The sequence below is a fragment of the Aphelocoma coerulescens genome, chromosome 18 (genome assembly GCF_041296385.1).
Source record: "Aphelocoma coerulescens isolate FSJ_1873_10779 chromosome 18, UR_Acoe_1.0, whole genome shotgun sequence".
Taxonomy (NCBI): Eukaryota; Metazoa; Chordata; class Aves; order Passeriformes; family Corvidae; genus Aphelocoma; species Aphelocoma coerulescens.
The window spans coordinates 10,648,532-10,670,595 of record NC_091031.1 but is presented as its reverse complement, the minus strand read 5'-3'; the positions used below and the strand labels follow the sequence as shown (position 1 = coordinate 10,670,595).

The window sequence follows — 22,064 nt, the reverse complement described above, 5'->3', positions numbered from 1 at the left end:
TTCCCTGGGCCCTTACCACGCTCAAAGCAATGGCCACGTGTGATTTGTATCAGGATTCAAAGGGGAAATAGAGTTGCTTTAAAAAGCAGCACCTATGTGTTAACAGAATTGTGGAATCACTGAGGTTGGAAAAGCCCTCCCAGGCCATCCAGTCCCAGCTGTGCCCGATGCCCACCTTGTCCCCAGCCTAGAACACTCAGTGCCACCTCCAGGCACTCTTTGGACACCTCCAGGGATGGGGGTTCCAAACCTCCCTGGGCAGCCCCTGTCAAGGCCTGAGCACCCTTTCCATGCAGAAATTCCTGCTGCTGTCCCCCCTGAGCCTCCCCTGGCCCAGCCTGAGGCCGTTCCCTCTCCTCCTGTCCCTGTTCCCTGGGAGCAGAGCCCGACCCCCCCGGCTGCCCCCTCCTGTCAGGGACTTGTGCAGAGCCACAAGGTCCCCCCTGAGCCTCCTTTGCTCCAGCCTGAGCCCCTTTCCAGCTCCCTCAGCCACTCCTGGGGCTCCAGCCCCTTCCCAGCTCCGTTCCCTGCCCTGGACACGCTCCAGCCCCTCAGTGCCTTTCTTGAGGGGCCCAGAACTGCCCCCCAGACTGGAGGTACCTCAGCAGTGCCAGCACAGAGGGAACCCCCTGGAACACAGGCCTGAGCCCTTCATTTATACTTGCCTGGCCCCCAAAGGACAGACAGGGCTGGGATGAAGGCCAGGGGAAGCTCCCATCGGGGACGAGGTCGGAGTTTTTCTGTGCTGCCTCAGCAGTGACACAGAGGGATCCTCAGTGAAGGCAGTGAGACGCCTGCAGACAGGAGAAGACTCCAGAGGGGGAATGAAGCATGAGTTCAACAAGGAGCAGTTGAGAGGGACTGAAATGTCCACAGATAACATTCCCTCCAGTATGCCCCAGTCACAGGGGAACAGAGCTGAGAGGGATCCGCTCCCTCCTGCAGAGCATGGGACCATCCCGTGCAGGGATGGACTCACATACAGCCACCAGCACCTGTGAGCTCCTTCAGCTGTGCCAGCTTCCTCAGGGCAAACCCCAGGATGCCAAGGCAGGTGGCAGTGCCAAAGGAACAGAATCCCAGAGCATTCCTAGGTCACAGAACACAGGAGCTGCGTTCTCCGGTGGCTGCCCAGTCAGGAAGGACCCTCCCTGGCGTGTGCTCAGATTTTGTCTTCTTCCTTCACCAAATGAGGGATCTTGGATTCTGACTGAAGAGTGAGGATAGCAGGTGACCCAAAAATCTCAGAAGTGTTGTGCTGGCAACAAAGAGCTCCAGTAAAAGGCTTGGTGTGGTGGGAACACAGAATTTAGGCAAACTGACAGACTTGAGCTTTGTGAACCTTTCACACTGTGCATCTCTACACAGCAAGACCTTCTTCAGCTCCGTTTGTCTTCCCTGCCTTCCCTTCTCTTGACACAACTGTCACCCTCCAAGTGATGAGACCCTGCAAGAACTGGTGTCAGGTGATCTGTCCATTCCCAACTATTCCAGATCCTGAGCTATGCCATGACCAAGGATCCCTGCAGGATGCTCCGGCACTCCCCTCTCTGTGCTGGGCACTCTTGGACTGCGCCATCCAGCCCACTGGAGCAGGACAGGCTCTCCCCCAACACTCTTTTTTCCCAGTGGGGCTGCTGGGGCCCAGTTCTGCCCACTTGACAGGACAGATTCCAGGCCCTCCACAGCTTCCAGGCAGAAGAGACACATCCCAGCACCGGGCAGTAGGACTTAGCCAGGACTCTCAGATCATGTGGGTCCTGCAGACCTTGACTGCTCTTGCAAAACTAAAGCAGCCATCACAGCTGGGAGCAGCAGCTGCCCTTCCCCTGGCATGTGGGCATGGCCATCTGCCCTCCTAACAGGGACAAGGTGTCCTGAGCCACCAGAACCTCCCTGTGCTGCAAACAGCGCTCGCCTGAGAGGCACCTGAACACACCGAGGGCCCAGCAATCTTCCAGAGAGAGAAAATAAATCCAGGGCTCCCTACACGTCTCTCACTTGGCACAAGCAGATTTGAAGGTTGCTTTCCTCTTCCACCTGGAGGACAGGCCTGGAAGGCAGGTATTCCACAGCTCTCAGTGAACCTTCCCATTCATGTCTGACCTTACAAAATGAAAATAACAAGGTCACAGTCGCATCTTAGTTTTATTACAACTGACCTGCAGGCAAAAGGATAGAACTGTTACATAAACACTCTGATCCATGTATAATAGCTTAAATAGAGGAGGAAGTCAAACCAGGATACCGGATAAAATATTCGGAAGCTCTTTGAAGCAGTTATGTTCCTGAGCTTCATTTTACAGACAATAAGGCAACATCCCTGCAACATCAGCTTTTTGATATTTTTATACATTTTTTTTCTATGGTACAAGAAAAAAAATAATAACCAGAATTCACAATGTACAGTTCTTACACTATTTTCACAGCTTCTGAACACTATACACCTTTTTTTTCTTTTTTTTTTTTAATAAAGATACATTGCAATAAATGGTGCACCCTTAATAATTTATAATAATCTATGTTGAATAGGCTAAACCTGTCCTGTACAGCCACTCAGGCAACAGCACCTCACTCCTGTCACTGGCAGTTCAAATCTTTGCATTTCCATTCCCAGCAAACTGGTCCTGGGCTAGAGATGGGTCAGCACCAGAGCACAGACCCAGCCACCCCAAAAGGGCAGAGCAAGGCAGTCACGTGTGTTTTTGGGGAGGATCCATCTCAGTGCTGGCCCTCTGAAAGGTTTTTGGGCTCCCTGTTACCAGGGAGAAGGGAGTCAGACTTTAATACCCAAAGGGAGAGACAAAGCCCCACACGTGGCTGCCCTTCCTGGGTGTGGGTCTCTTCAGCCCCCACAGCCAGCACCCCTTGAGCCCTGGAGCACTTGCAGTCTCATTCTGGGGGCTGAAGGCTGGAGAGAGGAGTCACAGCTCCACAGGGATTTACCTGAGAGAGGCTCTGGGGATGGGGACAGAAAGACTGTTTTAGACATGCTGGGTCTAACTGATCCTTACGCAGGATGCACCAGAGCTGTCGGGAAGGAGCAGTTCCTGCAGAAACCTCTGCCTTGTCTGTTTGGGGAAGACTTTGCTGACTGCCTTGCCTGAGGAGCAGCCCAAGAGGAACACAGTCCAGGAAGGGCAGGACCAAGGGATCCCAGAGGCTCACACCAGCCTCAGTGGCAGCAGGAGCAGCTCCGGCAGCCAGCGGGACGCGTCGCCTTTGCGGCCGACAGGCACCAGCCGTGTCTGGGGCAGGGCCCCGGCTCTCCTTCCCTGCTGGGATGTGCTGCTTGGTCTTCAGCGCTCAGCTTGGGCTGTTGGCACGGGGTGGCTTTGGTTGGACGTGGGGAGCCCCTCCTTGGGATCCTGCCAGCACCACGGTGTTTCCATTCCCTCTGCATCCTGGGTCCGGGCTTGTGGCCGAGCTCTGATGGGAGGTTGCTCTAACACTGATGAAGTCCTACCAAGCACCTAAATCAGCTCAAAATGGAAAGCAGAGACCCTGCAGCCTCCTTTTTATCCCTGGTGTGCTACTAAACACCTGAAAACTGCAGTATTTGGGGGGAAAAAAGTTTTCAGGAAAAATTAATCTTTGAAAAATACATCAACTGAACAGCCAGAAAAGCTTGATGTGCTGTTTCACTTAGGAATGGACCAGAAGATGACAGCTTGCCTGGCCCTGCTGGGCCAGCTGAGAGGAGTTAGATGCTCCTTCATCTCCACCTCATCTCCTTCTGCACCCAACAGTCTCAGAGAGGTTTGCTCTGGGTGTAGCACCAAGAGCTGTGGAGGTCACAGAAGAGGTTCAATCTCCCCGTGGTGGTGAATTGTCTCCAGCAAGCTCAGCAGGGTGTGACGGGCACAGAGCCCCGTGGCAGCCAGGGCCACCCCTCCATCCTGCCTGCACTGGCGAGAAGGAAGAGCTGAGGTTTGGATTTGTGAGGGACATGGGGCTGGGAGGGCTGGGCTGGGCCAAAGGCACAAGCACCAGGGCTGGGGACAGCAGGAACACGAGAAACACTGGCCAGCACTCACAGCCATCAGCTGGTGGCCCATTCAAGCAGCTGCAGCCTCTGTGGATGGCACTGGGTGAAGGCAAAGCAAAGCCAGTGGGTGGTGAGCACTGTGCACTATAAACCAGGTCAACAAGCAGGTTAAATTCAATCAAGTAGTTTAATAATTCTTCAGGTCAAAGGTCTTATCTTACCAGGTAACAATTTACAGGACACCTAGTTAAGAGTGAAGAGTGGCTGGCTTGGTAAAAGGAGGAAGAATACATTATGTCCCATCTCAATAGTTTAATGTTAGCCTCTTTCAACGCAACATATTTTTGGTAAAGACATATTCACTATATTTAACATGATCTCTCTTTAACAGGAAGTTCAGCTGAGCACACTGTCCCCAGAAAGTACACTGCGACTGTAAAGCAACAGAATTTCATAGCAGTAAATCTATTGCACTTTGTGAAGAATAAAATTCTCCTTTGCCTTTCCAGCTCCAGAAGGCAAAGCATCTTGTTGGTTAAGCAAGTTCTTCTCCCTCCAGGCAAAGTCTCTTAATGTTCAGACAGACAACGCCTAACTTTTGTTTGTTTGCTTTTTATTATTACTTGAAACAACAATTGGAAGAGTTTGAGAGAAAAATCTTTCCAGTAGCTGCTGAGGAGTCTCCAAGTTTTGAGTCTAGAAATGAATTGTAGGTGCTATCCAATCACGGTCAACAAATAAATGTACTTATTTCCACATTTCATGAGTATGTCCACAAAAGAGCAAGATGAGGTCTCTCTGTGACCAACACTAACACTGTGTGATCAGGTATTACAGGGATGCACTTTATATGTGACAACAGTATACAGACAGGATGGAAATAACACCAATATTATTGCACATGGTGTCTGGGCGAGCATTAAAAACACTGCAATATGTGATGAAAATTCTTTACAGCTTGTTTTCTCTCAGCCCTTTTTCTAGAGTTTGATGTAGCAGCAGTATCAATCCACGTACATTGGAGAGCTGGGAGTTGCTGGCATTTGATCCAGGATTTTACAAACATAGCATGCAACATCCACTGTGCGTTCCTCATACATCAGGATGAAGGGATGTTTCTGGAATCAGATAAAAAACAACAAAGTTACGGTCACTCTCCTGGCATGCGCTCCTCACATAAAAACTGAGCAGGTGAAGTTGTCTGGTGCAAGAACACGGCTTTGTGGTGGCTGTAGGACATGGGGCCATGGCTTTTCCACACTGGGAATCCACGTCTGTAACGTGGGAGGTTAATGGAGGTGGGACAGGACTCCAGAGGGTCAGGAGCTGACAGGCAGGAGGTAGTGAGGGTGCAGGATCAGCAGCTCCTCTGTAGCACTGACATTTACTGAAATACTTTCAAGAGAGGTTTCATCATCAGCTTTGTCACAGTGGGGAGAGTGACAGAAGTCACAGGGAGTGGCTTGCAGAGGTCAAGCCCAAGCCCTGCTCTCCTGAGCCCTGACCCTATGCTCTGCCCACAGCAGGCAGCACTAGCACTTGGCCAGATCAGAGCAGCTGATCTCATCAGGGAGGTTCTGGACCAGGGCATCAGGCAAACCCCTTTCACATCAGCAGATGTGAAACCCCAGGGCTGATTGTAGAACCAGGGCCTCTGAAGAGGTGCCTTCCAGGTGCCCAGAGCTCCTTGAAGGTGGCACAGTTGCCACATGTGACTGATCCAGGCCAAAAGCATTGCTGCCCTCTCTCCTTTAGGCCCCCACCACAGACAGGCCCTTCTGCTGCCTGAATCCAGGGCTCTGCTCCTTCAGATCTCACTTCTGCCTGAGCCCAGCCCCGTGTGAGCTGTGTGCTGGAGGCACTGACAAATGCAGCACTGAGAACTCACCAGAAGCTCTTTGTACTTTGGCCTTTTGGACTCGTCCTTTGTAAGGCTAAAGAAAGCATAAAGATCATTAGGAGAGCGTGGGATCAGGGAAAACATTACAGACATCAAACACAAACTTTTACAGGACACGATGCTGTCGCAGTGGGACTCACCACCTCTGGTTTTCTGGAAAACCCATCCTTGCATTATGAGTGACCACAGGAGTAACTTCCCTCCCTCCCTCCCTCCTCCCTCTCCCTCTCAGCCATCCCAGCTGTGCAGGCAGGGGCTGGGGCTGTGTCTGACACAAACGTCCTGCCACAGAAACTTCCCTCCTTACCATGCCTCTCTCTAGCACAGCCTCTCAGAGGTTTTCTCCTAATTCCTTTCCTGAAGAGCAGTTTCCAAGGTCTGCCCTTCAGTCCCAACCCAGACAAATCCCCTATCACCTCCAAACCACTAAAATGTGAGAGGTCCTCACCCATATACTGGTGCAGGAACATGAAAAGAAGCCAGGAAGTGCTGGACACATGACCAAATACCAGCCAAGAAAACGAGCCAACCCCAAATGCTTTCAGCAGCACACACTTACCACAAGTTGACGAAGTTGATGAAACTTGGGGAAAACTCCCGTTCCTCTGAGTTACTCAGCTGTGGTGGGTCTCCTTTCACTACCTGTGTCAACTGGTCAAATACACTGTTCCACTTGGGGTAGGGGAATCGCCCCGTGGCCAGCTCGTACTGCAGAGAGACAGCAACAGCACCAGGCAGGTTTACATCAGGTAAGTTCAGTCAGGGCAAGAAAATGCCTGCAACGACCTTGAACCCCCCCAGAATGAAGACTGAGATGAGATCCTTCATCCTATTCCCTATATGATTCTAAGCAGAATTTACCCAGCAGTAAGTTCTGCTGCCTGTGTGAGGAACACGGCCAGATTTACCCTGACCAGGCCATGCTTCTGTGCTGGCCATATCTGCTCCTCCACTGGCTACAAAATAAACCAGTGTAGGAGAATAAAATCCTCCAGTCCCTTCCCAAGCATCCTAACAACCACTAGAGAAAATGGATGATGAGAATAATACAATCATATCGTATCTCAAGTTGGAGAGGACCCATAAGGATTCCCAAATCCGACTCCCTGCTCCTCAGAGGATAATGAAAATGAGTTTTTTTAAACATCAGTGGTGAAAACAGAAGCTACTGGTTCATACTTAATTGCTTGTGCTTTCTCTTCTGCTTCACAACCTGAAGAAAGTAAGAGCTTCTCACTGTATCAATGTGTGCAGGTAGCAGTGCTGTGGTTAAGCCAGTGAGGAATCAGAATCCCAGAATCCAGGATTAACCAAAGTCTCTGTGCAGCCAAAGCACAGCAGCTGCCAGGGCTGTCAGAGGCTTATTCACACAAGCTGGGTGCTCTGCTCTGCACCACACTCAGCACCCCTCCTCATCTCAGATTTTGAACACAAAATCCATTTACAATCCAACACCTCTTCCCTGCTCCCATCTTGCTCTCTGCAAAACACAGCTGCAGGCACTCAGGAGAGCCATCTACCAGGAGAGCATTCCGATTGTTCCTGAGGCAGAAGTGCTCATTTCAATCACAACACCCAAAGGAGCTGGGCTGCTGACTGTAACACCTCCACCTGCACAGGGCAGCCAGGCTGCAGAGCCCCTCACTTACCAGTGTAATCCCCAAGCTCCAGACATCTGAGCGCACGTCGTAGCCTTGCCTGGACGCGCTGGGATCTATCCTTTCCGGCTGAAACAGGAAGAAGGACCAGTCAAGCTCTGTGCCATGCAGGAAGCAACAAGAAGCATCTGCAAACCTAGAAAGAACTCTGAGCCTGGCACAGCTCCGGAGGCAAACTTGTGGCCAGGGCAGCCATCCAACCCCAGCAGAGAAACATCTCGAGGAATCACTTAAAACACGGATTTTTATGGAGGTGTGGTGTAAAAGGGATCAGAAATGGCAACTTATCACAGTCCAGTGCTTCGGGTTTTTCTTCTTTTTGCACAAACGCCTTGAAAAATGGTGACTGTCTCATTTATTCAGTTTTGTTTAACTTTGGGATCTCTTTAGCACAAAGTCTCACTTTCTCTGTTTTCACAGCCAAGTTGTTCCCAAGGGATCATAAGAACTGGAATCAACATCTCATCCACCACCCTGGGGAGTGAGGCTTAGCAGCATCTACCAGAACTCTTCTCCCCATCCAGTGCTGGTTGCCAAACCTAAGAAACTATTAAAAACAATGTGCTTTAAGAAAAGCTCCTCTTAACAAGGTTTTGGTCATCCCTTGAAGGCAACTATGATGCTACAAGGCTTTAAGACATCCAAAATATCTTTCATAGAAAGCAATACTGAGCCAGACATGGGTGATTCACACGCAAGAGCAAGTTATCCAGAGAGGTGAACCAGCAAAAAACATCTTTATGCCTTGCATGTCATCTTTATGAGAAACCTCAGTCTGCCTTCTTCAGTTAATAATACAATAATTAATATGTCAAAAGAAACAGGGTCTCATTCAGTTTTGACTACAACAATAATAAAGATACCTGAATTGCAATAAATTCTAAATTATGGGGTACAGGCAATACCCTGAAAGCCCCGGTTGCTTTGTAAGATACATTTTAATACAATTTCATGGCAGATGCAGCAGAGAAGTGCAGCAGCAACTAACCCAGCCCTGAGCTCTACTGGGGACACACCATGATGTCTGGAAGCTGCCACCAGGGATGGACCAGCTCTGGACACATCAAATTACGAGGATGCTGGCCTGGCCAGTGTTGTGACCACAAATGCACAGGGTTGTGCCACAGCAGAGCAGCTGCCAGGCTGCAGATGAAGGAGGGGACTGCACAGGGAGCAGCTGCTCTGGGCAGGGCCAAACTGCTCAAAGGGACTGGTGGGATGGGCAGCACTGGTGAGACAGAGCTGTTGTCTCAGGCATCCATGAGGGGCACCCGGCTCCTGTGACCGAACAGAGCATCGGGGATTTGGCCCTAGACCATGGTGGCACAGTTAAAGGGAAAGCAGGACAGACCAAAATAAATCCATCTAAATACAGAGCAGGAAGAATGCTGAGAATTTTCCATGTAGATCACATGGGAGCAATTAACACCAAGGAAGGAAGAGTCACCATGTCACACTCTGGGGACCTGGACGAGGGCTGCAGACAAAGCCTGGCTCAGGCCAGGTGTCCTTCTGATGCCAAGTGCAAGCAGGAAAGAAAATGGCTGAGGTGGAGAGCCACCTCTGGATGTGCTCATGGGGTGAAGGGACAGGGTATGGATGCATCAGAGACAGGTACAGGCTGCCAAGGGGCTGCTAGAGGTGAAGTGCCTAATTTCATGTGGATCTTGCTTCTTATGTGCAGTGAAGCTTGCTAAGCTTTGGGATCTCCTCCTGAGCACACAGGACTCACAGAAGCTGAGCTCATTGCTAAAGCCTCGGTTTAGGAGCACAGATGTGAGTCATTCACACAAGCAACTGAGGCACCACAGTCACACTGTGCTGGGTAAAATCTCTTCTAAGGTCATACCCTCCTCTCCAGGTGACCAAGGACAAAGCTGTGAACACTGTGTTCCCTCTGGGTCTGTATGGCAGTGACAGTCACTGCAGGGGTCACGCAGCATCCTATGCCACAGCCTGCCCTGGTCCCAGGGAGATGACCCAGCTCCTTGGCCAGGGAGTGACACAGCAGAGCAAAGGACACACGATGTGATGAGTGAAGAGCTACCCAGACCCTCTGCACTGCCAGGACAGCAGCAGAGACACTGGCTCTGCGTGCTTCACTTCTGCACCTACACAGGAGAGCAGAGTAGTGTATCAAAAAATACTTCAGCCAAAATATTCATCCCTGCTTGGATGTTGAATTCAGATGTTCCTTTCAAAATCCCCTCTGTTCTTTAATTTCCTATCCCTCCCCATCGCCCAGGCCAGCCATGAAGCCCATGACTGCCCAGAGATTATCAGCAGAGATCATATTTCCAGAGAATGGCCTTTCCTCCCCTCCTATTTCCTTTACATATTTACTCCGAGAGAACCTTTCATTTAAAAACTTCTCCAGCAGCATTTTCCAGGTGGAGACACTGCTTTCCGTTTGCATGGGGCTGCCATCCCCTCCCAGCTGGCTTTCCTAACCACACCTGAATTCCTTGATCCCAACAGCAGGAAAGTGATGGGCTGGTGGACAGAGCACACTTGCTAGTCACAGAAAGATTGACAGCAACATTATTGAAGGCAACCAGGTCCCATTGGGCTTGGCACAGCATATTCTCAACAACCTGATTTATCTTGTTAGAAAAGGCAAATGTGGCCATAAAAAAGCTGGCCTAGTGCAGGGCATGGTCTGGACCCCAACCAACTCAAGCACAAATAATTTGCATCAGTAAATGCTTCACCTGACAGAGTTCAGAGTGGAACTGCTGTGTGTTGAGTGGGAAAGATTTACAGTGGAACCTCAAAGGTGGCCTTAGCTTACTGCTACTAATATCCATGAAAATATAAAATTAGCGTTCCTAAATGTAGAGTTTTATAAAAACTATTGCTAGTGTGACACATAAGGGCTCCTGGAAAACCAGTGTGTCTGGAGTGTTTGGTAAGCTGGGTTCTGGCTGGCTGCTGATTCACAGGAGCAGACAAAGAACAGGGAACACTCAGGAGGGACAGAGGATCCTAGGACAGGAGAGCAGGAAATCCCAGGGGAGCAGCAGTGTGTAGCTGGGGCAACATGGTGGGAACAGCTGCTCTTGTGACATAAACCACAGGTGAGACCAACAGAGGGAGTTTGCACAATTCCAGGGTCTATGCTTGCAAAAGGATGTTGAAAAAATGGGGGCTTAGCCCAGCCATAAAACACAAGCTGATCTGCCTTAAGGGAATAAGGTGCTCATTCCTAATCTCCTCAAAGAAAAGCTCAAGAGGTGACTACATCCGAGGCAGAAAGCACCTGCTGGGGCAAAGGGCTCCAACAAGAACAGGGCTCCTTAACTCTGCAAATGGAGAAGAAACCATAGCCCACAGCCAGCCATTAACACAAGAGTTACTCATATTAAATGGAGGTATTAGGAGCATAATGAATGACCAGGACAACTTTATGGGCACTGTGGCAGATTCTCCAGCACCTGAAGAGGCATCTTTAATGCAGGACTTTGGAGATCTTCCCTGTCTGGTGTTATTTTGAAAGGCCAGCATCCAGTACCCTAGAGCTTAACACACCTTGCACACCCCTCTTGGCATCTTCACCACCCTGATGGTCACATTCTGGCTTCCAATCAACCTTCTGGGAGCTTATCAGGGCAGCGGGGGCCACCCTGGGCCACCTCAGCACAGCCAGTCAAGCCCTGAGCACGGCAAATCTGCAGCAGCCAGGAGCTGTTTCCAGCTGAACACCCAGTGTCTCCTGAGAGCAGCTGTCTCCCAGACCTGACTTTTAGGCACTTCTCCTTAAATCCCAGTAGTCAAAATAATGATTTTTCCCCTGCTTTTAATACTCTCTTCCACAGAACTCATGTCCTGCCTGCAACACTTTGGGCAAGCAGTCAGCTTACACAGGTGGCTCCTGCCACAGGTTGCTATAAGCTGCCTGTGCAGCCAAGCATCTGAAGGGCCAAGGAGGAAAATCCCATCCTGTTGTGTTCTGGCAGGACAAGGGTAGGAACACTGAGGCTCCAACCCAGGCTCAGCACTGCAGCAGGGCTGCCAGGCACAGGCTCCACACCGTGTGATCTCAGGGGCCAAGTCTGAACAGGAGAAGTCCCACGCAGGGCAAACCTCAGGGACGATTTTGGCCAGTGAATGAGTAAGCAGAGGTCACATTCCAAGTTGAAAGCATGTGGGTGACAGCAGTGGCACACGAGTGGGGATGGCTGCAAGCCGCACTCACAGCTCAGGCATCTCCCCAGCATTTGCTTCATCACAGGCAGCAAAGCCTGCGTTCAGTCTGCCCTGCTTGCAGAGGGATGGTGCCACATGTCTCTCAGTCTCCTCCCAAATCTGTTTTCTCAGTCATAAAAAACTATGGCTGGGTGCCAAGTTTCAGAGGCAAGAGGAAAAAATAAAAAGTCCAACATACAGTAATATTCAGGAGCATCCAAGACGATGAATTCAAACCCACAGTGCAGAAAACTGACTGACTGAGCCTGGTTAAAACCTGGGCATTGGGACAGGAATGCAAAGCTCAAACAGGCTCTTTTAGTGGCTCTGCTTGGGAAGAGGATCCAGAGAACTCCTGCATCCCTACAGCCTTCCCCTCCACGGCTGGGAAAGAGGGGTCAGAGCTGTCATTGTCACCTGCCTTGGGAAATCTTCCTTTTCCTTACATGGCCTGATCTCTGCCTGAACATCTGAACACAAGGACATCCAGCTGGCCCTGATACTGATGCCAGCAGTGACTGTCCACCTTCACCAGGGAGAAGTGAGAAGCCACAGTTTGCAGCCAGAGGCTCCAAGCTGACCTGGGAAAAGGACCTGAGTGACCAAGGATGACAGTGACACCATCCCACTCTACTCCTGGAGGTCTCGAAGGAGCAGGGCAGGGCAGGACATCCATCCTCATGCTGGCTGGGTCCCCTCCTCTGCCCCTGCCTAAACCAAGCACTTTCAGTCTCACCCTTCCTCTCTGACACAGGCACTGGGTTCACTGCAGCGTTGAGAAGGCAAAAGCAGTCATGTCACAAAGACCACCAGCTCCAGCCTGGCACACAGAGCCCACTTCCAGCCAGAGGCAAGGCAGGGACCACAGGGAGCAGGACACAGGGAGGGTGCAGGGCTGGCCAGGAGCAACCTCAGCTCCTTGCTGGGTGAAGGCTGTGGAACCCCACCTGGAGCAAACCCCCAGCACAGGGCACGGGTGAGGAGGGCTCAGAACAGCCCAGGCTGCTCCAGGGGTCAGCGGCTGCCTGGGAACTTGGTCCTGCCTTTCTTTCCTTCAGAGAACACAAGGTACCAACACGTAGGCCTTTGCTCACTGTAACAATTGCAGGGGAACTGAAAGCCAAAAGCAAAACAAACTCCCAGTGCTGCAGCGCCAAGGCTGAGGCGCCGCTCGCTGTGACAGCTCCAACAATTTTGGTTCAAGCACACAGCACTTGCTTGGCAGCTGGACATGGCTTCTGCTGCCTCCTCAGACCACTCAGAGCCAGACTGGCTGACATCCAGTGTCATTCTTACCAACAGCTATGTGGGGACCAGGTTCCCTGAGGGGGCAAGTGCCACGGGGTTGGTGGGCCTTGCAAAACAAGACACTATCATGAGGGAGAAGCATCCAGCAGCCCTTAGCAGAGCCTCCCTGGCTGAACAGAGCTACTACTCTTGGCCTATTTTACACTAAAAAAAATACTGTTTTCCTTTCGAGAGGAGTGTGGCAGCCTGACTCCTTCCCAGGTATATCCAGCTTTGATCACAGCATCCCTTCAGGCACAGCCTCTGCTGGCTTGGAGAAACAGCTGGCAGATGTGCCTGCACACTGGGGGACATCTCCCCATTTCCCAGGCTTCCCGGTACGTGGAAACGCTCATGTACTTGGAAAGGAGTCACTGAGGCTGGAGGGCAGCAGGGAAGAGGGCAGTCGTCTCCCACATCGCTTGCCAGCTGCTGGCTGCCCCACAAACCCTGTGCCATGCCAAGGCTCTGAAAAACACGAACTGAACTGCAACACTTTTGCTCACTTAAAAGTCCACCCAAGTCTGGAGCTGCTGATGGAGCTGCACAAATCACAGAGTGCACATGGACAGACAGGAAGAAGGAAAACCAAAGGAAGCACTCGTCCACCCACGTCCCAGGGGAAAGGAAGCACTGCAGCTATTTACAGACATGTCAGGAACTGTCACAGCATAACTATACCAACAGCCTGAGCAGAGCTGACCACCTACCCGTGGCTCAAAGAAAGATCAGAGTCAGAGCAGACAGGTTTTGCCTTGGACCCCAGTCAGATAAAAACCATCTGAGAGCCATGGCTTGGGCCAGATGGGAACCCTACCTTAAAAGAGAGGTATTTTCCTTTTTTCTACTTGGTGGTAGAGAAAAAGAATTCAGAAAACAGTATTTTTCAGCATAAAGAGCCACAAATATGCAACAAAAATTAAATACAGGCGCTAAAATTGAAGTTATATGAACAGCAGCAGGCATACAGCTCCCTGCACAAGGTACCCTTGGCTCATGTAAGAGCAGAGATGCATTTTCAAAGCACCCTGAAGAAGCACTGAAGTGTTTAAAACCCTCAGACAGCTTCCAAAATCACCACTACAGCTTTTCTCTCCAGGAGGGGGAGGGCAGCAAACAAGCAGGACAGACTCCCAGGAGCCACAACTCAGCCTCAGCAATTTCCACACAGCTGCTCTGCTACTGCTGCTCTCCAGAATCACATTCTCCTGGAATGAAGTTCTGGCACACTTTGGAATTAAAGTGGTTTACAAAAATCACTATAATTCTGCTCTGCAATAACTCCTGTGACATAATCTTACCAGAGCAAATGGATTTCTTGCAGACCAAGACAAACCTGCACTCTGACAGCCCTGCTCCCCTGGTCGCTGGTGCTTTGGAACTGCTGGAAGGCACAGAGCTCCTCTCCACTCCAGCACCACAGCCCTGGCAGCAGCAGAGGAACCCAGCAAAAAACCAGGAATTTGGTCACTTTGCCACAGCCTGGATGACACTGCCACAGCAGCGCTCAATCCAGAGCTCAGTTTCATCCAGGAAAGGGGTGTTCATCCCACAGGAAACAGGCTGAGGATGGGGGGGGTGAGATCCCACAGAGCCCAGGGCTCATCCCACTCACCGCCATGTACGGCCGGCACCCTGCATCCCGCGTTTTGGCAATGGAGTCCACGAGCTGTCCGCTAATGCCAAAGTCACAGAGTTTAATATTTCCATTTCTGTCCAGAAGAATATTGGAAGGTTTGATGTCTGCAGGGGAAAGAAATTTAAACCAGTAAGTCACGGCTGGAGGTTTCGATTTCAAGCAGAGCAGCTGCAGAGGATCGAGGCCGGCAGGGCCGCGCCGTCGCCGTCACCCTTGGCGCTGGATCCCGACCGCCGGCACCGAGGATCCTGTGGGAGCACGAGGGGATGGAGCCAGCCCCGGAGATGCCACGTGCCCAAAGGCAGAAGCAGATGCCCAACCAACCCGAAAATCACACTTACATGGAAAAAAGCACAGACTGGAGGGGCAACAGAACAGGCTCTTCTTCAAAACCTGCACTCAGACTCATGGTGGTGCAGGTGCTATTTACACTTTAAAGGCCACTAACAATTCTTGCAATTATTTTAACAGAAAAGAAGAAAAGACATGAACTTAAAAAAAAAAAGACACGAAGAACTCACCTCTGTGAATGATTTTCAAGTTTTCTTTTAAGTGGTTTAGTGCTTTCACAGTCTAGGAAAGAAAAATAGATGAAAAATAAGCAGATGTCGTAAGAGTCCAGTGATTATTAAATTTTTGGAACTCCAAGAACAGGGGGGAAAAGCATTTAATACATTGAGATATCAATGCTGTAATGTGCCACGTAATAAAAGCAATTTTCTCTGATCTTTTTCTGCAAACAAAAGGTGATATAAGAGAGAGTATGGACTTCAGTGAACACACATGCCCTGTGACCTGGAAAGATCCCACTCTGGGAGAGGGAAGTAAGGGGTGAAACCCGAACAGTCTCTGTTGTTAATTATCCTGAGCAATAATTTATTTCAAGCCCTATGCTGTATTTTTTTTCAGCAGGTCACAACTGTTTCAGTAACCTGACTTTTCATTAGGCCAGAATTTCCAGGTTAAATCAAGAAAACATCAGCCAGGTTCTCCAGTGCTTTTGGGAGCCTTTGCACAAGACTGCCAGAAGCCTCTCTGGTCTGGGCTGGTGCCTGTGCTGCTGGTGCCCACATTCAAGCAGACAGAGCAGGATGCTGGTCCTGGGGTCTGTTTATGAACTGATTACTGACCCCAGGACCTCCTTTTACACCATGCAACAGACTGTGGAAAAGTCACAAGCACCCTGGAGAACCATTCCCAGTGTGGTGCAAACAGCAGCAGCAGTTCTACTCCACAGACCAACCAGCTTTTCACATAGAGGGTGATCTGAACTTTTCAATTATCTTCAACAAAAAGGTTTAATGAAATACTCACAGCTAAAGTGATTTTGCCTAAGATTTCTTCTGGAATAACATCATCTAATACACTATATACATATTTGTAAAACTTATCAAACGAGGTAGACATGAGCTCCATACAGATCCAACAGTCACCCTGGAAAGAGAAAAGAATCTGTGTTACTGTTGAGGTAAAAATGAGAAATACAAATCCAGAGAGCATACAGAGACCTGCTGAATCCAATGAAATACATTAACAGCAACATGCATTCAAGGGAAAGGATGGAATTCAGCTTGATTAGTTTTAGCAATTTGCTCCCAACTCTGTTCACAGCAGAGGCATCTACCTGCCCCGCTCACACCTGGCTCAAGGCATGGGATGACATGCTGGTTGGGACAAACTGCACACTCCTGTGGTAAAAGCAACAAATAGAGGAGAAACTTCCCCATGTCATTACCCTATTGAAGGCAGATTTTTCCTGACCAAAGAAAACACAAACCAACCCAACTCTACGTTAACACGTGGAAATAAAATTAAGAACCCTAGGAATTTTGCTGGAGGAGTGGCAAAGGCCCCAGCTCCATCCTGCACAGCCAAATGACTTTGGTGTGAAACAATCTCCTCATTCTCTCATGCTCAGGAGAGCCAGGAGCAATTCTCCAGTTAAATTTAGCTGGTGGAAAAGCTTGTAGAGCCACATGTTTTAAGGCCAGAAAAGGCTTTTCTGCCACTCAGATTGACCTTCTGTGAAACACAAACCAATGAGCTGCACCTGCCAAGTTGCTCCAGCCCAGAAGTTTGGGTTAGGGGGAACAGAGGTGCCCAGTAAAGGTGTTGCCAAACACCATATGCTGATGTGGGCAGAGGCAGCAGTGCCTCCCAACTTGGCCTTGGGCTGCTCACACATGTGCAAGGCCCTTTCCACAACACTGACAGCAAACTGCAGGAAGGACCCCATGTACCACCAGTGTCACAGGTGCTGCTGCTCTGGTGACAGCAAATCCAGCACTACCTCCTGTCAAAGGAGGGATGCTGACTCCAAAGGACAGCCTCTCCCTTCCCAGAAGGGGGGAGCTGCTTTCCTAGGAAGGGCTGAGCTGCCAGTGGGACGTCTGGCTGGGGAAGAAGACTTTGGTTTACAGCCATGGGCAGCTCCAGTTTATGCTGCTCATTTGGCATCAAGCTTTTCAAATCAGCTCAAGGCAAAGCAGGAGCTGATGTCATCCACTCAAGGGCTGCTACAAGCCTGAGTCCAGAAAACTCTCATTTCACCAAAAAAAGCAGCAGATGGAGTGAGTGCTGTGACAGACATGGAGACATCACAGTGAAAGAGGCCAGAGCAGCACAGCAGGATGAGGGCATGACCTGGAAAAAGGTGAACCTGGGCTGCTAGAGACTGTAGCTGGCTATGGAGGAAGGTGGCTAAGGAACTGTTCAGATTTCAACTGCAGAAATTAAATTGGGCAATACATGTATAAAATTTCTCTTTTCCACACTAGCAACAAAGGCAAAGTGCAGATGAAGCACTTCCATATGATGGAGAGTGGCTCAAAGCAAGCAACGTGGCTCCAGTGCCAGTGATGTGCATAAACCAAGTGAGACTGGAAGCCCACCAGAGCTTTATGAGCCATCTGCAGTGAGAACAGCCTCTCTCTCATAGACTGGTTCTACTGGCCACAGGATCATTCAAAAACTGCTTCTGTTTTGATCAGCTTTATAAAAAAATTGGGACAGGGCTACATTCCTGGGCTAGTCTACTGAGACTGGGGGGGACTGGACTGGTTCTAGAGAGCCAGAATACCACTGACCACCTGCAGCCTTGTATTTATGTCCACTGCACCAGTATTGTGAGTGGCTTCCACTGCCCAGGTTACAACAGCTGGACAGCAAAACAAACTGAGTGAACAACACTTGAGCAGAGCCATTATCGTGACAGAGGCTTCATGTGTACTCTGCATCATGGGGTTGGGATGGGTGTGGGACTGAAACCTCAAATAAGTACAACAAATTGCTGTCCAGTGGTAATTTTTAAGCATAAAAAAGCCCCCTTTATGATCCAAAGCACCCAATGAAAGACTTGGTTTACTTGTCTCCTGAAGTAAATGCCACACAGAACTCCTGAATGGGGGTATTTATTGATCTGGTAATGTAAAAACCTACCTGACCTACATGAACTCATGTCAGCAAGATCAATGGAAAAAGGTAACAGGCCTTTTCCACTATGCAGCTTCCTTAAGGCTGGTGCAAGATCCAAAACTCTACAGGCTAACTCTTCCTGGGAGTTGGAGAGCCTTACCCCTTGGCAAACTGGTGAATTTTAACTGGAAGAAAAAGGAAGACTGGCTGGGCAATGGGCACTCAGCCCCCCTTCCTGACCAAATCCCAGGAAGTGCTGATGTGCATGGGCCAGTCCTACTCCATTGTGAACTGTGAGGACAAAACCACCCTAATGAAAGTCTCACTTTAAATTTTGCTCTTAGGTCAGGTTGATTTCCGACCATAAAACGACAAAAGAAGCACTTTAATTTTCTCTTCCTGTTTGAGCTATTCTTCCAATGATTGTATTTCAGTCCTTATTGGGCATTAGATTACCAGATGCTAATGCACATCTTGTAGACATTCCAAAAAATATCCAGGAACACCCTGTGCATTTAATTCAAAATATCTCTGCCCAGGACAGACACAAAAGCTGCTTCACAAGCAATGGAGATGCTTCAGCTTCTCAATGCAGAGAATTCCCATCGACAAGGGAGCAGGTGTCACAAAGATGTCATCCATCTGGAGTGCAGCTGGCCAGGAAAGGACCTGTGGGTCCAGGTGGACACTAAGCTGAACATGAGCCAACAATGCTGGGCTGAAGGATCACAGCATGAGGCAAAGCATCACCAGCAGGTAGAGGGAGGTGATCCTTCCCCTCGATCCAGCAATGGTGAGGCCATTCCTGGAGTGCTGTGACCAGTGCTGGGCTCCCCAGTACAAGAGAGACTCCAGCAAAGGGCCACTAAGATGACTGAGGAACAGGAGCATCTTTCCCATGAGAAAGGCTGATAAAGCAAGGACTGTTCAGTCTGCAGAAGGTTTAGGGGAATCTCATCAACCTGAGGGGAAGCTGCACAGGGGATGGAGCCAGGCTCTCGCAGTGGTGCTGAGCAGCACGACCATGGCACAGCCTGACACACAGGAGGTGCCCTCAGAACATGAGGAAACACTTTTTGTGAGGGGGATTAGTCACTGGCACAGGTTGCCCCAGGAGGCTGTGGAGACTCTATCCCTGGAGATATTCCAAAGCTATTTGAACACAATCCTGGTCAAGTGGCCCCACCTGATCATGGGCGTTGGAGAAGGTAACCTCAGAGGTCCCTTCCAACACCCATCACTCTATGATGCAAATGCTGAAGGTTTATCACATCTGCTCACTGCAGGGGCAGCCAGCTCTTTTATGCAAGCTCCAGCTACACTAGTGAGAGAGACTGACAAATGTCACCACCATATATCCTTTGATGGCACACAGGACACTGCTCCTACAGACCAGGGACTGACCACAGGGACAGATGTGCTGAGGGATGGCAACACAGTCAAGGATTTCCACAGAAACAGGGTGAGGTGCATCAACAGCAAAGAGATCAAACAACTGAGCAAGGCTATGTCAGCAATTCACACCATCCCAGCACTGTGCTACCAACACATCCATCCCAGCTCTTCTGTCCTGCCAGCAGAAGTTCCCCACGGGCTGATTCACCCAGCTTCCTAGGCATGTTCTGCAACTTGCAATGAATTTTTCATTGAATAATTTTATCAAGTATTGAACTTGTTGGTTTAAACTTGGCTCAGCTACACTTACACTGTGTAGGAGTCACTCCTGAGATTCCAAGTCAGATAAGGCTTCTTTCCTCTTCCCCTCTTAAAAGAAAAACAACTGGAACAGGTACTTTGAAGAGCCACTAGTGTGGTCATGGTAACTACCCAACCATTCCCAGCCTTACAGGTACTGTTTCAAAGCAGAGCAGCTCTAAAGCTTGTAGCAGACATGCAAGAAGAGACCCTTTTTTTTCTCAGACCTAAAAACCTCTTAAAACAGCTATGCTGAGGGCCAAACTCTTGGGGGTCCCAGTGCAGCCCTGTGGGCTCAGCCCACAGGTCCTTTCTCACAAGGAGAGACTCAAGTGAAATGTTTGCACAACCCCTGTCAATCATCTTTTTTTCTTCCCCCATCCTGTAAGTACAGCCTTGAGAGGAAACACATGAGCACATGTAGCCAGATCCTCTTCAACCAGATCTCTGATAGCTGATGGGACAGCTCTGTGTGCACTAGCAGGACTCTGGGCTGTCCTAGGTGCAGTATAGGAAAACCAGCTGGTCTCTTGGGGCCAGTGGGAACCCCCCCGTAAAGTTCAAATGCAAAACCCTGCACTTGGGTCAGGCACTCAGCAGTATAAATGATGATGGGATTGAGAACAGCCCTGAGGAGAAGGGCTGGGAGGTACAGGTGGATGACAAACTGGCCATGAGCTTGTAACATGTGCTTGCAGCCCAAAAAGCCAACCATGTGCTGGGCATGGTGCTCTGAAGCCCCTGATACCATGCATAGACTGAAACACTCTCTTTTACTTTTTCAGCTTTGTTCTTGTTTCATTGAACAGGCAATTTAATCTCATCTAGTGGGTGCCAATGAGCTCCAAGTCCTGTACCTGGTAATCAGCGTGAGGTTTTTGCACTGTTACATGTTCCATCACATGCACACACATACAGTAACAGAAATGTCCCTTCTGACTGAAGAACAGGCAGCAAACGATATGGGTTCAGGTGCTGCCTGCTGAGGGACAAGCAGGACCCAGAGAAGACTTTCCCCATCACAAAATGTGGAACAAGCAAGACAAAATACAACTGCAGGGAGAAATATTCATGTAGTTCTTTCTGCCTTTCCAAATCGAACTTCTGGCATTCACAGAGGCTGCCACAGGAGCTTGTGTTCACAGCTACTCCCCTGACTGCAAGCTGGGACACTTGTTTGGCTGGGAAGTAAGACCCTGCATAATTTTGTCCAATTTGGTTTAGTATTCCCAAACTGTCAGGATCCCAGAGCTTAGCTCTGCCTCTCCACATCAAACGCTCACTGTTGTGGAAGGCTGCCTGCCTTCCCCTCGTGCCAGCTGCCCTGCTGCTTCTCCTGGAGCTGCTCGGATCCTGCCAACCCTCTGACTGCACAAGCTGCCTATTCAGTGGGTTAAACTCCTGTAAAGAGGCTCACATGGAAGCCCTTCACCTTTTAGGAACAGGTAAAGAAGATTTCCCATTAGTTGCTCCATCCATATCCAGAGAACCTGAATCCCAGCTCAGAGTAGGCAATCCCAAAAGAATTTCCTTACTTTTCACCTTGAAATGCTGGAACAAAGAGCTTTGTTTTACATAGTTTGCTGCAGATTTCCTGAGAGAATTTCAGTCTTTAGCAATGTCCCAGGAGCTCTTACACCCCAGGGGATGGTGCAGCAGTGACCTGGAAATTCCACAGTTATTTGAGAACAGATCTGATAAGCAGACTGGGGGGGCGTTACACAGGTCCAAACAGCCTGGTGAAATTCCTTTTTTCCCCTTTCTGTGTTTCTCTGCTGTCATGCTTTCCTATCTTTAAAAGATGAAGATTCTACTGAATATTGGAATGAGTAATTAATAGGACAAGACAGAAAACTTTACAGGAGCCTCCCAGCTCGCCCTGTGTACCCTTGAGGTTACGTGACTTGGAACATCACCCAGGCAGTGAGGGACCAAGGAGAGGGGAGGCTGTTTTCATCTCCGAAGCAAAACACCACTTATGCTGAAGGGGGAAAAAGAGGATTTCACTCCAACAAGAGAAATGAAACCTTTCCCAGACACAGCATCCAAGGAGCACTGGGAGCCCTGCCTGGCTGCTGGACGATGAGATTTCTGGACAAGACAAAGAGTGCAGCCAGGCTGACATCTGGGTGCTGCTGAAGGTAAGTTTTTATATTGTTTATGTATTTACATTTACATCCTGGGATGTGCCCAAAGATGAAGGGAGATGACAGGCTTGCACAGCACTGAGCATGTTGCTCATCAGCATCTGGCAAGACACTGTTTTGTCCCCAGACCTTTCCTCACACCAGCTGACAG

The 22,064-nt window shown here is 49.7% G+C and overlaps 1 protein-coding gene across 1 annotated transcript in view; it reads right to left on the bottom strand.

Moving 5' to 3' along the window:
* Nucleotides 1-2,129: 2,129 nt before the first annotated feature.
* Nucleotides 2,130-22,064, bottom strand: part of MAP2K4 (mitogen-activated protein kinase kinase 4) — a 76,353-nt gene continuing 56,418 nt past the window's right edge. The window contains exons 5-11 of the mRNA XM_069032428.1: nucleotides 15,972-16,091; nucleotides 15,179-15,230; nucleotides 14,634-14,761; nucleotides 7,538-7,615; nucleotides 6,448-6,596; nucleotides 5,877-5,922; nucleotides 2,130-5,106 (exon numbers count right to left, since the gene is read on the bottom strand). Coding sequence (XP_068888529.1) covers nucleotides 4,993-5,106; nucleotides 5,877-5,922; nucleotides 6,448-6,596; nucleotides 7,538-7,615; nucleotides 14,634-14,761; nucleotides 15,179-15,230; nucleotides 15,972-16,091 — 687 coding nt within the window. The 3' untranslated portion in view covers nucleotides 2,130-4,992. The remainder of the gene's footprint in view (nucleotides 5,107-5,876; nucleotides 5,923-6,447; nucleotides 6,597-7,537; nucleotides 7,616-14,633; nucleotides 14,762-15,178; nucleotides 15,231-15,971; nucleotides 16,092-22,064) is intronic.